This window comes from Hemibagrus wyckioides, linkage group LG01, assembly GCF_019097595.1.
Source record: "Hemibagrus wyckioides isolate EC202008001 linkage group LG01, SWU_Hwy_1.0, whole genome shotgun sequence".
In the NCBI taxonomy this organism is placed as follows: domain Eukaryota; kingdom Metazoa; phylum Chordata; class Actinopteri; order Siluriformes; family Bagridae; genus Hemibagrus; species Hemibagrus wyckioides.
In genome coordinates, this window is record NC_080710.1 from 13,471,015 (window position 1) to 13,486,314 (window position 15,300).

The 15,300-nt window shown below is 38.9% G+C and overlaps 1 protein-coding gene across 4 annotated transcripts in view; it reads left to right on the forward strand.

Moving 5' to 3' along the window:
- Positions 1–15,300, forward strand: part of osbpl3b (oxysterol binding protein-like 3b) — a 58,496-nt gene that overhangs the window by 15,574 nt on the left and 27,622 nt on the right. For all 4 annotated transcript variants that reach the window (XM_058389691.1, XM_058389673.1, XM_058389665.1 and 1 more), the window contains one exon: positions 12,200–12,420. In XM_058389691.1, coding sequence (XP_058245674.1) covers positions 12,325–12,420 — 96 coding nt within the window. In that variant the 5' untranslated portion in view covers positions 12,200–12,324. The remainder of the gene's footprint in view (positions 1–12,199; positions 12,421–15,300) is intronic.

The following is a 15,300-nucleotide window of genomic DNA, read 5'->3' on the forward strand; positions in this document are numbered from 1 at the left end:
CCATACATCACCAAGTGCAATGCAAAGCGTCGGATGCAGTGGTGTAAAGCACGCTGCCACTGGACTCTAGAGCAGTGGAGACGCGTTCTCTGGAGTGACGAATCGCACTTCTCCATCTGGCAATCTGATGGACGAGTCTGGGTTTGGCGGTTGCCAGGAGAACGGTACTTGTCTGACTGCATTGTGCCAAGTGTAAAGTTTGGTGGAGGGGGGATTATGGTGTGGGGTTGTTTTTCAGGAGCTGGGCTTGGCCTCTTAGTTCCAGTGAAAGGAACTCTGAATGCTTCAGCATACCAAGACATTTTGGACAATTCCATGCTCCCAACTTTGTGGGAACAGTTTGGAGCTGGCCCCTTCCTCTTCCAACATGACTGTGCACCAGTGCACAAAGCAAGGTCCATAAAGACATGGATGACAGAGTCTGGTGTGGATGAACTTGACTGGCCTGCACAGAGTCCTGACCTCAACCCGATAGAACACCTTTGGGATGAATTAGAGCGGAGACTGAGAGCCAGGCCTTCTCGTACAACATCAGTATGTGACCTCACAAATGTGCTTCTGGAAGAATGGTCAAAAATTCCCATAAACACACTCCTAAACCTTGTGGACAGCCTTCCCAGAAGAGTTGAAGCTGTTATAGCTGCAAAGGGTGGACCGATGTCATATTGAACCCTATGGATTAGGAATGGGATGTCACTTAAGTTCATATGCGAGTCAAGGCAGGTGAGTGAATACTTTTGGCAATGTAGTGTAGAATGTAAATATATAAACAAATAAAATATTTACATCTGTACCCTTTCTTTACCTTTTTAAAAAATATGTTAGCCTGAAATGATTAAATAATTTTTTTAGTTATCAAGCAGAATATATCATAATGTATACTGACACTCTTTGTAGTTGAATATTTGAGCCATAATATTTTAAAGAGCAACTGGTTTTAAATACTTATTTCATTAATTTGTCAGTAATAAATGAAAATCTTTTCTGATTTGTTTTCAGAGAAAGAACAGATGTTTCATTTATGAAATCTGTGGCACCAGTGGCTACTGCTAGCTTGGTCAAGCCTTTTAGCTTGGCGTTAAATCATTTTGAGCACTGCGACTGCTTGAGAAAACATAATTTAAGCCCTGGTCATCCACCATGTCCTCCCCATCTGGAGAAGCACAGTGTCCCTTTTAAATACTGTCATCTCAGTAAACACAGTTGCTGCTTGGCTACAATCGGGGAAGTTGTCATTAGCAAAGTAAAAAAGCTATGAGTCACACCCGGGGTGTGATTAGAACGATGCAGTAACCAGTAGTGCGTTTTTTTTTGTTGGTGGTGGTTTTTTTGTTTTTGTTTCTCCTAGTGCAATGACTTGCCTCTGTCTTTTCTCGGCTGTTATTAATAGAAACGTCAAGCATGCTCAACTGAGTAGTGTGACCCTCTGCTGCATAAGTCACCCAAATCCTGTTTTGCAGATTTTTTTTTCCTGTATTAAAATAAACTGTTTGCCATTTATATTTGCTTTCACAAAAAAAGGTCATGAGACAACGAGAACAAGAAGAGAAGCACCTACACACTCACCCACACCAAGAAATCTTAATTCTACAAATAAGAACATTAGAAAAAAAACCCAACACTACACACTTCTTTCTCTTCCCCTGGTGTAAGCCTGTGTTGCATGACCTACATTTACATGCTGGAACATAATTTTATGTTTTATGACATAATGCCACAAGCCTGTCAAGATTTTCCAGGGAGCCAATTTCAGCTCCTTGTGTTTCTTAAAGAAGGAAGTAAAACTGTTTAGAACAATATGATGACCCGGATGCCACCACAGTATTAAATCCCCTAACCTCACGTTTTTAAAAATAAAGATTAGGATAACTAAATTCATTCTAAGTCCATCAGGTTGGTATCAACTCACAGCACTGTAGTAAGAACTCTGTTTGTAAAGACGAAGACATTTACATTTACATTTACATTTCTGGCATTTGGCAGACGCCCTTATCCAGAGAGACGTTCAAGAGTGCTTTGAAGTCTCTTGTCAATGAATACATTAACACTGGTTCAGTAGGTCACAGACTTAGGATACCATCAGCCTAAAAATACAACAATGCATAACACAGACAGGGAAAATATGAGCTAGTTTAAGTGTTTCAGGAAGAGGTAGGTCTTTATCCATCATTTGAAGAGACAGTCAGTGACTCAGCTGTTTGGGCATCTAGGGGAAGTTCATTCAACCACCTCGGTGCCAGAACATAAAAGAGTCTTGATGTAGACCTACCTCTTACCCTGAGAGATGGTGGGAACAGTCAAGCAGTGCTAGTAGATCTGAGGGAGCATTGTGCAGTGTAAGGAGTAATAAACGCTTTGAGGTAAGAGGGCGCTAGTCCATTTTTGGCTTTGTAGGCAAGCATCAGTGTTTTGAATCTGATGCACTCAGCTACCAGAAGCCAGTGGAGAGAGCGCAGCAGTGGGGTGGTGTGTGAGAACTTTGGATCATTTGCATTCAGATGTAGACCTGCCAGTAGAGAGTTGCAGTAGTCCAGTCTCAAAATAATAAGAGACTGAACTAGCACCTGAGCAGCCTGTGTGGGTAAAAATATCCGAATCCTTCTGATGTTGTACAGAATAAACCGACATGAGCATGTGATATTAGCAACATTGAAGGAAAAGGACAGTTGATTATCCATGGTTACCCCAAGGTGGCTGACAGTGGCCGAAGGGGAGATCAGAGAGTTGTGTTGGGATATCGCAAGATCCTGGCCGGGGGATGAATCACCTGGGATGACCAGCAGTTCAGTTTTGCTGATGAGACATCATCCACGATGATACGTCTGCGAGACATGCCAAGATCTGAGCAGAAACCGTGGTATCTGGGACAGGAAAGGAGAAGAAGAGAAACACGTTTTTATAGAGGGGCAACAACCTGCAGAAGCTTCGGCTATCAAGCCTATTACTGTTAATGTCAATAGATTAGCCCTGGTGTCTGTTTGTCTCTAAATTGCAACCCTGTACATCCTGTAGACACACCTGAGAGCCATGAGCCATTTGCTTAAACAAATAAAGAAATTGAATTTTCAATCTCAGTTCACAGACACACAGGCAGCTGATCACATAACTGCATTTCATTCATTTTCCCCTATTAACACTTTGTGCCTGCGAGCAGCAGACTATTAGCTCACCAACACAAATCATAAGCTAACAAGCTCCCACTTGTTCACATGCTCGTTAGTGCAGTGGATTCTGCCCTGTGATATTGGCAATTACCGTGGCCTGTCTCATCCTTCTGATTATCCAGGCTGTTTAAGAGAGAGAGTTAATGAACAGTACACTGTCTCCCTTGTGCTTTTCCACTTTGCCCAGTTCCTTTATACACAGCACTGTTTTGTATTTAACACTCCTTAATACATTGATTCACAGGGTGCCATGACATATTGGTGTTTTTTAAAATCTATTTCTATATCTGAAGTGAAATGAAGCAGTGTTTGGCTGTTTTTGTGAAATGTTTTAATTCCAACATGATCGTCATATTGCAATTATTTAAATGGATGAACATTTACAATAAAATTCAGAGAATGTATCAACAAACATTTGCTCCATGGCACCTGATTATTGACTGCACCTTAAATCCTAAATAGTGTATTTTGACATTACTTCCTGCCTTTGGATCAGTAGATACTGCTCAGTCGTGGATACAGTATGTACTGATCAGTCCATGTGTTTAGTATGAATACAGTCCACATATACTACATCATCTATGTTGGAATTGACATATGACCTACGATGTCAGATTAATCACAAAAGCTTTTTTCTTATTCCAGAAAACGCATCTGTTTTTTGTGTTAAAAGTGTTAAACAAGTAAAATTACTTTTCTGCACCAGTCAACAACCAACCCCAGGATAGCACAGAGTGCATTGTTTCCATACTACAGAATCTCAGTGGAAGCAGTAGGTGATCTGGCTATTTCTCACCTACAGTTTTATGATTACTGTGAATCTGGACAGACTACTGCTTTGGTGTACTGCTTAAACCTACTGTATAGTGGTGTAGTAGGGATTTTAGAAGGAATGTAGCTAATCACACACACACACACACACTCAAACACAGTCATTAACACAACCTGTGTTTCATTGCCAACATTCCAAGTCAATGTCATAAATATCATGAATGTTTTTTTTGGCATGATATTCTAATTTTTTATCTTATTTGTTGTCTAGTTGTTTTTTCCATCTGGTTTTATCTACCCTAGTCTGTTTGTTCATCGTCTGACCCTTGCCTGTTATTTGACCAGGCTATTGTGTATCGTTTTGGATCTGTTTACCAAAGCTTTTACCTGCAACTACAGACATCTCTGCTGCTACAATTTATGCATGATTAATTTCTTGATGTAATCAAACTGCTACCGAATCCAATTCTTATCCTGATTCTATTATTATAAGTATTATTAACTACACTTTGTTTTTAGAGACAATAATATTTCATGTTGTAGATGACAGGGCGACAGTGAAGAAGTAGTTTGTAGCAATAGTGTTTCTATTTATTAGCAAGATTCACATTTTTAACTTATTAGTGTGACAAACTTGAACAATGGCAAGTTTTCTTCTATATATCTATGAAGCTAATTTAAAATTTTTAAATGTCTCTTCTGCTGATATTATAAATGTTGCATCAAGTCAACAGAAAATACAATCAAATTATTAAAAACTGAATTGCAATGATGTGTGACAATTACTAGCCAGATCAAATTTCATGATGCTGACAGACCTGATTTTCTTGTTCATCATTGTAGATGTCTGCTATCCAACAATCATACAATCTAAATATAAAATTGAAACCATCCATCCATCTGGTCCATCTGTTACAGAAATCTCAGTCACTCTTATACAATATCAGGAAATGCTGTGTAATGTGATTATTCATCAGTAATCGTGTGTGTGTGTGTGTGTGTGTGGTTGTTGGCCTTATGGATTCTGTTTTCACTGAATCATTACACAGAATTTCACAGAGGATTACACAGAATTCACTGGAAAGCATCATTATTTCTGCATCAAAATTGTTATAGGAAGAACATTTGCCTTAGAATCCATTTCACTTTCACATGTTGCAAAGACTATTATTTCTCACATTTCTGCAGATTAGAAATAGAAATTTGTCATTAAATGTTTGATAATGTATTCTATTCTAACATCTAAAATCATTTTTTTCCACTTTTACTGGATTGTAGACATTTCTGATTTTACTTATATTACAACACAATAGGTTTTTCAGTCATTCTTATTAACATCTGTAAACATGAATGATCTATATATGTAAACAAATCAATTTCAATATTAATAATTAATAACAACGAATGTCTCCAGAATGTAGTCCATATGTGGTGTTCTGTTCCAGCTGTGTTTTGCAATGTATCATTTTCATTTATGGCTGTGAGTTTTGACTATGTTTGGTGCAGTGACAGTAAATTTGACTAGTGTGTAATAAAACTATTGTTTTATCTAGCTCATAAATATGACTCCACACACGCAAATATAGTGGCTATATTTCTTTCCTGGTATGTGAGAAAGCTTTCAATATGTAAATAAAAAAGATATCAAAGCAAACAAACAGAAAGTCTTCACTGTGAACGAGCGAGGGCATGAATCAGAGTTAATAATTAAATTTTCTTTTTTTAACACTGAACCATATGCACAAAAAAACCCCAAAAAAACATTTCATTAAAAAAATAAAAGGGGGGCAAAGTGGTGTAGCTTGCCTCGCACTTCTGGGGTTTGGGGATTTGATTTCTGCCTCTACCCTCTGTGTGGAGTTTGCATCTTCTTTATGTGCTCTCCTTGTTCAAAGACACATGTTGTAGGCTGACTGACATATATAAATTGTCCCTAGATTGTGACAGTGGGTGTGCCCTGCTACTGGTTGGTACCCCACCCAGGTAGTCCCCTGCCTTGTAATCTTGTGTAGGATAATTGGTACAGAAAATGGATGGATGAATTAAAATAAAGACATGATTTTTAAAAAAAAATCAGAAGCTTAAAAAATCCGAAAAATCCTAAAGTGGGAGTATTTAAAATAGAATCTGGCTCAAGCCTCTAATTAGCCATCTTGTTTTAACAGCGACTCTTTGACATTGCTCTAATCTTCCGGAACATTGTACTAGCTCCTCCTGCATTCATCCCATTCCCGCTACTGTTCAGTCGTGGCTTTGTGCCAGTTATTTTTAGATTGCTACGCAAAACAGTTGCGTCCTTTTTGAAACGACACAAACCCTACCTGCTGCCTGTGAGGGATGTAGAGGTTGAATTACAGAGTGACAGACGCAAGCAGAGCTGTCACCTTTAGTTGAGTTTGTAATTACACCTGTGTCTCTGTTGCGTAGGAGAGCTGCGAGGGGTTCGGGTCTCCACTGATGTAGAAAAGATGAGAGCCATGACCTGTGGTGCCGTTACAGCAACACATTCTCCACTCTATTCATTCTGCATTTAACCTTTAATAGGATGCTTGTCACCTCAATCCAGCTGTATTGCATCAAATTATAGACCATTCATAGTGTCGAGCTCTGAATGTGTTTTTTTTTTTTTTTCAGTGCTGTTCCTGAAAATCTGGGTTCAAACTAATTTTCTGCTTTTTGTTGTATTGCCCACACTTATATCAGTATAAGTTTGAATACGTTTATATCATTATATATTTATTCTTATATTTTTATTTGTACCCATCAAGGTGTCTTAGTAGAAATACAGTCTGAATGTGAGCACCAGAGGGAAAGAATGACTATTGCTCTGTTGTCATGTCTGTGTGTATAATTAATGGCCTGTACTGGAGGTCCTGATGATGAGTCAGATTTGCCTTAAGCCTGTATAAATCTTTCATCCGCACCGGCTGTGAGATTGTCAAGTGTTACACTTAATCTTTTGAAACTGTTCAATATTTCTGCCTCAGTTATTTCACACACAGTTGACTATTTAATTTCAAGGTTTTCTTGAAGTATTTGTGCAAATGAAAACTACCGTAACATCATCTCCTGTAGCACTGATGATTATTATTTATTATTTACCATCTTTAACAGAATGCCCAAGCCATGACTCAGTGCTAATTTAACAATTTTACGCTTCAAAAACAAAAGCGATACAGGGCCATGGATGGGTGTGTGTGGGTTATGCGTCACTCCATGTGTGTGTGGAAAGTGAATGAATAAATGATTGGCCAGACACAAAGAGACAGCTGCTCTCTGCTGGCTTCTGAAGAGGCGCTCTGATGAGGTGGGGAGTTAAGAAGTGGCAAGTGTCGTTTACACACAGCCTGGAGTCTGTGCAGCGGAAGAGCTCAGTCACCGCTGCTACTTGAAGAGGCTTCATGTCCGCATTGTAATTAGCCGAATCCCACATCGCTCAGCGTGTGCTTTAGGAAGCCACAGGTTTGCACATGCTTTGACAGGAATTGAAAAAATATTGGATCCATGCTGGCTACCAAGGCTCATCTCGCATGAAAGGCAACCTGGCGGCATGCTCCGGAAGAGCAAATGAAGCTCAGAGAAGAATGTCCACCTGGATGACTGCATGCATAATCATCAGCTGCTAATCACAGAACACTGTTGCTGGTGTTTAATGTGTTAATAAGCCCAATATGAAACGCATACCATATAAGCCTTGAGATGAATCTATTTCATAGAAGGCAAACCAGAAACTGAATCGTGTCTAGAGAATTGTATAGATATAGCAGCTCATGAATTGAACTGATAAGAAGGTTGAGAACCCCATTGCTAACCGAATGGCTGACTGATCCCCAGTGCTGAAACGCAGTTCAGCTGGATGTCATATTAATGTGATGACTAAAAGTCTGTGAGTAGCTCAAGAATAAAACTACTGTTTTATTACAAGGTCTTGGTGATGTCATAATAAGATGTACTCACAAATTCTATTTTTTTAATTATTATTATTTAAATCAGTAATGTCCTACTGGACCATACTACTAGACCATACACGTTAACCAAGTCCTTTTGTGTCATTTGTATCTTAATGGAACAGTGTGATTTTAGGAAAAAAACAATGGTAGAGTAGGATAGAGAGTTCATTACACACAATCATATTCTCGACCACTGATGATGTGTTATTGATGTGCCAACAAAATGAGCTAAAAATATCAGTTGAAGAGTGTTTTACTCTGTGTAATTCAATATGGCTGTAATTGGATATGGCTGCATCTACTCTATGGGCTAGAAAGAAATCACTTCTTATTAATGCTCTGTATTTGTCTTATGGCTGCTTGAGGTGCTGTTGCATGTACTTTCACAAAAAGTCCAAAGTAATCCACTTTAAGATTATTAACAGCAAATAGTCTGATATGGATTTCAAAACTTTCAAAACAATTCTGATCTCTTTTTAGATTTGGAAATATGAGGGTTTAGCAATGTTTGTTGCTTCTGCTGAAATATGCATCCCATGTATAATGTATAAGTATTTAATTAACAACAGGTAAAAAAATCCTCACTGATTGTTTGAAATAATTCTTTAATCAATGATGAAACAACACAAATGCTTGCATAATAGTGTTTGATTGCAAGTGTATAAATTCTAAATACTTTCTAATTAAAAAAAAAAACTGCAGAGAACTACAGTCTCTTTTTTGCAACACATTACCAGACAAAATCAGCAGAACTAGATCCAGGGAGAATGGGACATTTTAAATTTGTTGAAACAAACTCTACAGTTAGAGAGTAGATGTTCCAGGTGGGGTCGTGTTAAGTCCAGATTTCTGGATGTGTCACATCTGAACCTGAACCTGTTGTCTCCCCCCACTGTCTCCATCTGTGCAATAATCAGTGAGTGGCTATGACAGCCTACAAATGAATTCAGCACTCCAGAGATGTTGAGCGAGCTGGAAAATAGTTTTGTTGTGTGCATGTTTTTTAAATTTCTTGCCTATCCATGTGGTCGATAAGCAATAAAAAGCTCTCTGCAAATGACCCCAGGTGTTCTCTGGGCAGAATCGTGCTGCTAATTTGTTACATTAGCAGTTTCTATCAAAAGAAAATGTGCGTTCTGTAAATTGTAGAATTCAATAGCTTGCCTCTTTGTAGTGTGATGTAAGGGAAAGATAAGTAGGACACAACTGTGTGAAATTAGTTTGGGTTTTTTGGGGATTTCCAAAAAGTTGTCATCAAAGTCTATAGGGGAGGTCAGAATACATGAAGAAATCTGGAAAAAAAAAATGCACAGGTAAAAACTAGAAAGTGCAACAAGAAAGGAAACTCAGTAAACAAAAGTTGTTATTGATCTGGAAAATAAGTAACTATGGGTGTGTCCCAAATCACATACTTCCTCACTATTGTGCTCCTTTTTGTCGTTTAAATAGTGGAAAATGTGTGTTCACATTGACACGAAGATGTACACTTCAAGAACACAGATGATGCACATATTCAACTGAAGAAGTGTGGAATGTTGGACACTTCATGTACTCAACACTCGCAGCTTTGATTAGGTAGAGGAAGAGTGGCTACCATTTTCACAAATTCATACACTAGACGCGAGAGTGCATAGTTTATAGTACCTCATTTTGGACACAGCTTGTGATTTTGTTAGGTTTTACAGACACAGCAGTGCATAAATAAGCATACCATGTGAGTAATACACCAATGACAGGACAGAGGGTGGAGACTGGACATTTACAGTAACGGACGTGAGCACATGGTGCTTGTCCCTATGGAAACTGTGATGTGAATGGGGAATCAGGTTAGGTAACAGTTTTACAGACAACCTCAGATCACACACATGCAATGCCACAGCCATTCATGGCTGAGAGTCTCAAGAACAAAGTTGTCATGCTGCTGGGAGTGAGGGCTGACATACTCTCTCCCCTGTCAATCACAGCAACACTAACCAATCATGGGCATCTGTGAGCTCATGTAAGTAGAAGAGGATAGATAACACTATCCTCTTCTTCTTCTGATGTAGCAGAGCACACATTTGTCACATATACCTTAGTGCACAGTGAAATTATTTTTTCACATATCCAGGCTTGTTAGGACGCTGGGGTCAGCCATGATACATGAGCACTGGAGCAGACAGGGTTAAGAGGCTTAGTCAAGGGCCCAACAGTAGAAGCTTGCCTGGTCTGGGGTTTGAACCCCTGACTCTCTAATCAGCAACCCAGAGACACTCTCTGTTTGTAAGTTGTTGTGAGACGGGTAGGAAATGGATATTGATAGTTTACATTGATGAAACCACTGCACTGAATATGACTTTAAATAGTTTAAGAGTTTTAAGAGTTTAAATAGTACACTACTGTGACTGCTTGTACTGCGGCACCAGTATTGTTGTTGTTGTTCTTGGCTGCTTCCTGTTTATCACCACAGCAGATCACCCCATACGCATATTTTTGATTTAGCACAGATATTACCCCAGATGCGCTTCCTGACACAACTCTCCCATTTTATCTGGGCTTGGGAACAGCACTGAGAGTTAATTGCTTGGCTATTCCCTGCCTGGGAATCAAACCTGGGTTGCGGCGATGAGAGCGTGGTTTCACATAATACTGTGTGCAGTAATATGTAGTATGTAGTATAGACTCAGGACATAAACATGATGAATCAGCTACACTCATATTTAATTTACTAGAACTGTTCCAAACATTAATATTCATCTCAGGCATTTGTTAGGGCTTCCTGGAGGATGCAGGATTCTTAGCAGCCACTTTTATGTTTCGTGTTATATAAAGCTCTCTCTGTGATAAAACTTGGATTGGCATTCATTAACATGAGATGACTGACTTTTTTGTTGTTGCTCCTACAAACTCATATATATGTCCTATAGTCACTGAATGATACTATTTAGTATCATATTTTTCATTAAATACTACCTTCATAAATCACATCAGTGGCATGTGTGAATATTGTGAGGTTGTAATTATAAAAGCCTATTTTATTTCATTAGCCTGAGTGATCAGGCTGTTTGGTTCCTTTTATTTTTTATTTTAACACAATTCCAGTGAAGACAGTATAGGTGTCATATGAATCATAGCAGCTAAATATTTTTTTCCAAAGACTTCCAAACAATGAGTGAGTCAGATATCTGGGAAGTGTTTATGAAATGTGTGAGTTGTGCATCTCATGGCACTGAAGTGGAAATCTTGGTTAAAATGGAAGTGTATAGTGTGGGTTCTTCAGAGTGTCTTCAGTGTGGGTTTAGTGCAGTTCTGCAACTAGAATACCATTTGTTTTGCATATGTAAGTCTATTTATATCATGGCTGTCATTGTGAACCTGTCACTCGTTCACCAGGTTGTTTTTTAATGTTAACTATGAACAGTTATGTGTTTACTTGTAGAAGATGTGTTTGGTTTATTGTGAGGTATTGTGCATTTTGCAATATTTCCTCACTTGGCTTTTGAATTCAGGCTTTCAGCATCAACCAGGCAAAAAAAACTGTGTTGTACGGTAATGTGGCACAGCAAGGTTTAATAATGAGTGTAATGCGATTTGCATTAGTATTGACTCATGCTGATGTTTGGAAACTGAATATTTTTTGTATGCCATTAAATCTTGATGTTTAGGACTGAATAGCTTCCATTTTTTGTTGATAATTTCAGTGGCAGTAATGGCACACCTGTGTGTGTGTGTGTGTGTGTATGTGTGTGTGTGTGTGTGTGTGTGTGCATAGAGGAAGTTAAGTGGCACTGCCCTGTGAGTCAGAGCTCTTAATCTAATTAACCTTGAGGCACAGAGATACAGAGAGGGTGAGTGAGTGAGATTGAGTGCTCTAAAGGACGAAAAGAGCTAAGGGGAAGGCTGCAATCACAATACAAGGTTGAAGAGTATTTGCTGCTGTGTTAAGAGAGTAAATGTGACAGAGAAAGAGAGAAAGTTTTAAGGAGGACTGAGTAGGAGTAAATGAGTAAGTGTCAAAAGGTCATGCAAAAGTCTACAGTGAAAACAATGGTGGTTTGACCTTCTGTATATGAGCACATTTTTATTCATACAGGCATACACGCATACACACACACACACAGACACACACACAAACACACACACACAAACATTCATAGCTTTTAAGAAATGAGCATATATAGAGTTATGGTAATGCATTATAAATAAAGTGATAGTTACTTCAAGCTTTTTGAAGTGGTTTATTCATTGGTCACTGGGCATAACCCATTTCTCTCTCCCTCTCTCTCTCACTCACTCTCTCTCTCTCTCCCTCCCTCCTGCGTTCTCTCTTCATAGTGTTACATCTGGACCAAGCTGCACGTTTACACGTGGCATATCTACATGGAGGTCCACAGCTAAGTCTCCTTCACTCCCTCACCTTCTCTCTTGTTCTCCCCCCACATTGTGTGTGATTGTGGGGGATGAGCTCAGAAGACAAGAGCTCCACCATGTCCCAAAAAATCTCCTCTCCATCCCGCAGCAACAGCAGCACCTCTTCCAAACATGACAGCCGACAGGTGAGTATCAGTGTGTGTGTGTATTAGCACAACTAATATTTAGTTAAGTGTGTATACAGAAGATAAGTGCTTTTTATCTGAACCAGTTGTTTGTGTGCTGTGTTGAGAAGGTTAACGTCCTCGTGTTAACATCAGTTTCCTTTGCTATTACACTTTTCCATTTTTGTATGTGCCTGATATTTCACAAATACTGAAAATGTCTCTGATGAGCATTTTGTCATTTTGACCCCTTCCACCAACAAGGTTAATTAAAATGGGACAAATTGATCTTGTCTCTTTTCCTCACTGTTGCAAGTGTGAATTGCAAGGACAGACTAAACTCCTAATATAAACAACGAGTTGCTTATGTGTGGAAGTGAAAACTGTTGAAGACAAAAGCTGCAAAGGCGGGTTTTGAACAGCATATAACAAACACCACGTTTCGGTAGAGAATTAGATGGCGCTGTTTACGATAACCTTGCTCAGCAGAAGCAAATGTGTTGCTTCTGCTGAGCATTGGGGCAGATTTAGCACTAAGGACAGAACAGGAAGCAGTGTCATCACTAGTGTTGATCATGGGACTGGAAAACCTCAGATGTTGATCAGCAAATAGAAGAATAATTTGAAAACACTATGACATACCTTCAGAGGAGTCTTTTGAGGTGTTAAAGTTTATGGACTTTCCTCAAAGTTTCCATACAGTAATTGATGTTTGGAATACAATAAATTGTTCCTATTTGTGAACATGTGTGTGGATGAGTTCCTGCAACAGACTGATATCCCATTCAGGGTGTATTCATACTTCATGATCCTGATCAGAATAAAGCAGTTACTGAAGATAGATGAATGATGGTGTTTTGAATAACAAACTAGTGGTAGGTTTCAGCTGTAGATAAATATATTGAATACCAGTTACTGAATGCTTTGTCATGGCATGCAGCCTTACACATATCTGACATAATAAATAATACACAGTTTGAGATTTTGCTAGCTAACTGTTAGTGCCATAGTTCAGTTTGTGATATCGGTAAACCATAGACCATCAACAGACCCCCTTACACCTTAAGTGTGTATGCGTGTCACATAGCTAGCTAATTTGCTTCATGCTTATTATACGAGTAAGTCATACCTTTAGCATTTGTAATTATATTATATTTCAGTTATTGATGACAGACTTTCCTAAATTGTAGCTGAGCTATCTGACTTATCTTTATTTACATCTTACCATTAACTCTAGAGCTACAGAATTATCATATTTATCATTTATTATAATTGTCCAAGATAAGCATCTATTAAGAAAACCATACTTTGTTTCTTGCTGCTCTGTACTGCATTATACAGTGTATTAGATACATTCAAAGCATGTCATCTAGAGTCTGACCTCCTCTGTCAGCCGTATTTGATCCACCATTTACATTTACAGCATTTGTCAGACGCCCTTATCCACAGTGACATACAGAAGTGCTTTTGAGGTCTCTATGAATGAGTACATCAATACTGGTTCACTAGGTCACAGATTAAGAATAACATCAGCCTAAAAACTCTGTTGAGAGGTAAAACAGCAAGAAAAGCACACAGACACTGTGAGCATGTTGCAATGCAGGGTGTGATAAGTGCTTTACACCTAATGAAGACAGGCAGCTAGTGAGGTAAATTTTATTCCTTAGGGGCAGCACTGGTGTGGTGCAGGAAAGGAAAATGTACACAAAAGCCTAAAGATTTTGTGTCAGGGCAACCCTGATAGAACAAATCTACACTGATTTTCTGTGCATATTTTGAAATTAGATAATTATTATAGAACATTTTTTTAAAAAACTGAAACATCTCCCTTCAGTTATGGACAGTAAATGCACCTGACATCAAACCTCATTTACCCCTCAAGCTGCTCTCCAGCACTGGCTATGCCATTCAGATATCAATGTGGGGGGCATACAATTGAGCTTATAAGTTTACATACCCTGGCAGAATTTATGATTTCTTGGCTATTTTTCAGAGAATATGAATGATAACACAAAAACTTTTCTTTCACTCATGGTTAGTGGCTGGCTGAAGCCATTTATTGTCAAACAACTGTGTTTACTCTTTTTAAATCATAATGACAACAGAAACTACCCAAATGACCCTGATCAAAAGTTTACATACCCTGGTGATTTTGGCCTGATAACATGCACACAAGTTGACACAAACGGGTTTGAATGGCTGTTAAAGGTAACCATCCTCACCTGTGATCTGTTTGCTTGTAATTAGTGTGTGTGTATAAAAGGTCAATGAGTTTCTGGACTCCTGACAGACCCTTGCATCTTTCATCCAGTGCTGCACTGACGTTTCTGGATTCTGAGTCATGGGGAAAGCAAAAGAATTGTCAAAGGATCTGCGGGAAAAGGTAGTTGAACTGTATAAAACAGGAAAGGGATATAAAAAGATATCCAAGGAATTGAGAATGCCAATCAGAAGAACGCCATTACTACGCAAATGCCACAAAGTATCCCGCTTACAGTACGCCAAACAGCACAGAGACAAGCCTCAAACCTTCTGGCACAAAGTCATTTGGAGTGATGAGACTAAAATTGAACTTTTTGGCCACAACCATAAATGCTACATTTGGAGAGGAGTCAACAAGGCCTATGATGAAAGGTACACCATTCCTACTGTGAAACACGGAGGTGGATCGCTGATGTTTTGGGGATGTGTGAGCTACAAAGGCACAGGAAATTTGGTCAGAATTGATGGCAAGAAGAATGTTATCAAAAAAATACTGGAGGAAAATTTGCACTCATCAGCCCCTAAGCTGCGCATGGGACGTACTTGGACATTCCAACATGACAATGATCCAAAACACAAGGGCAAGTCGACCTGTCATTGGCTACAGCAGAATAAAGTGAAGGTTCTGGAGTGGCCATC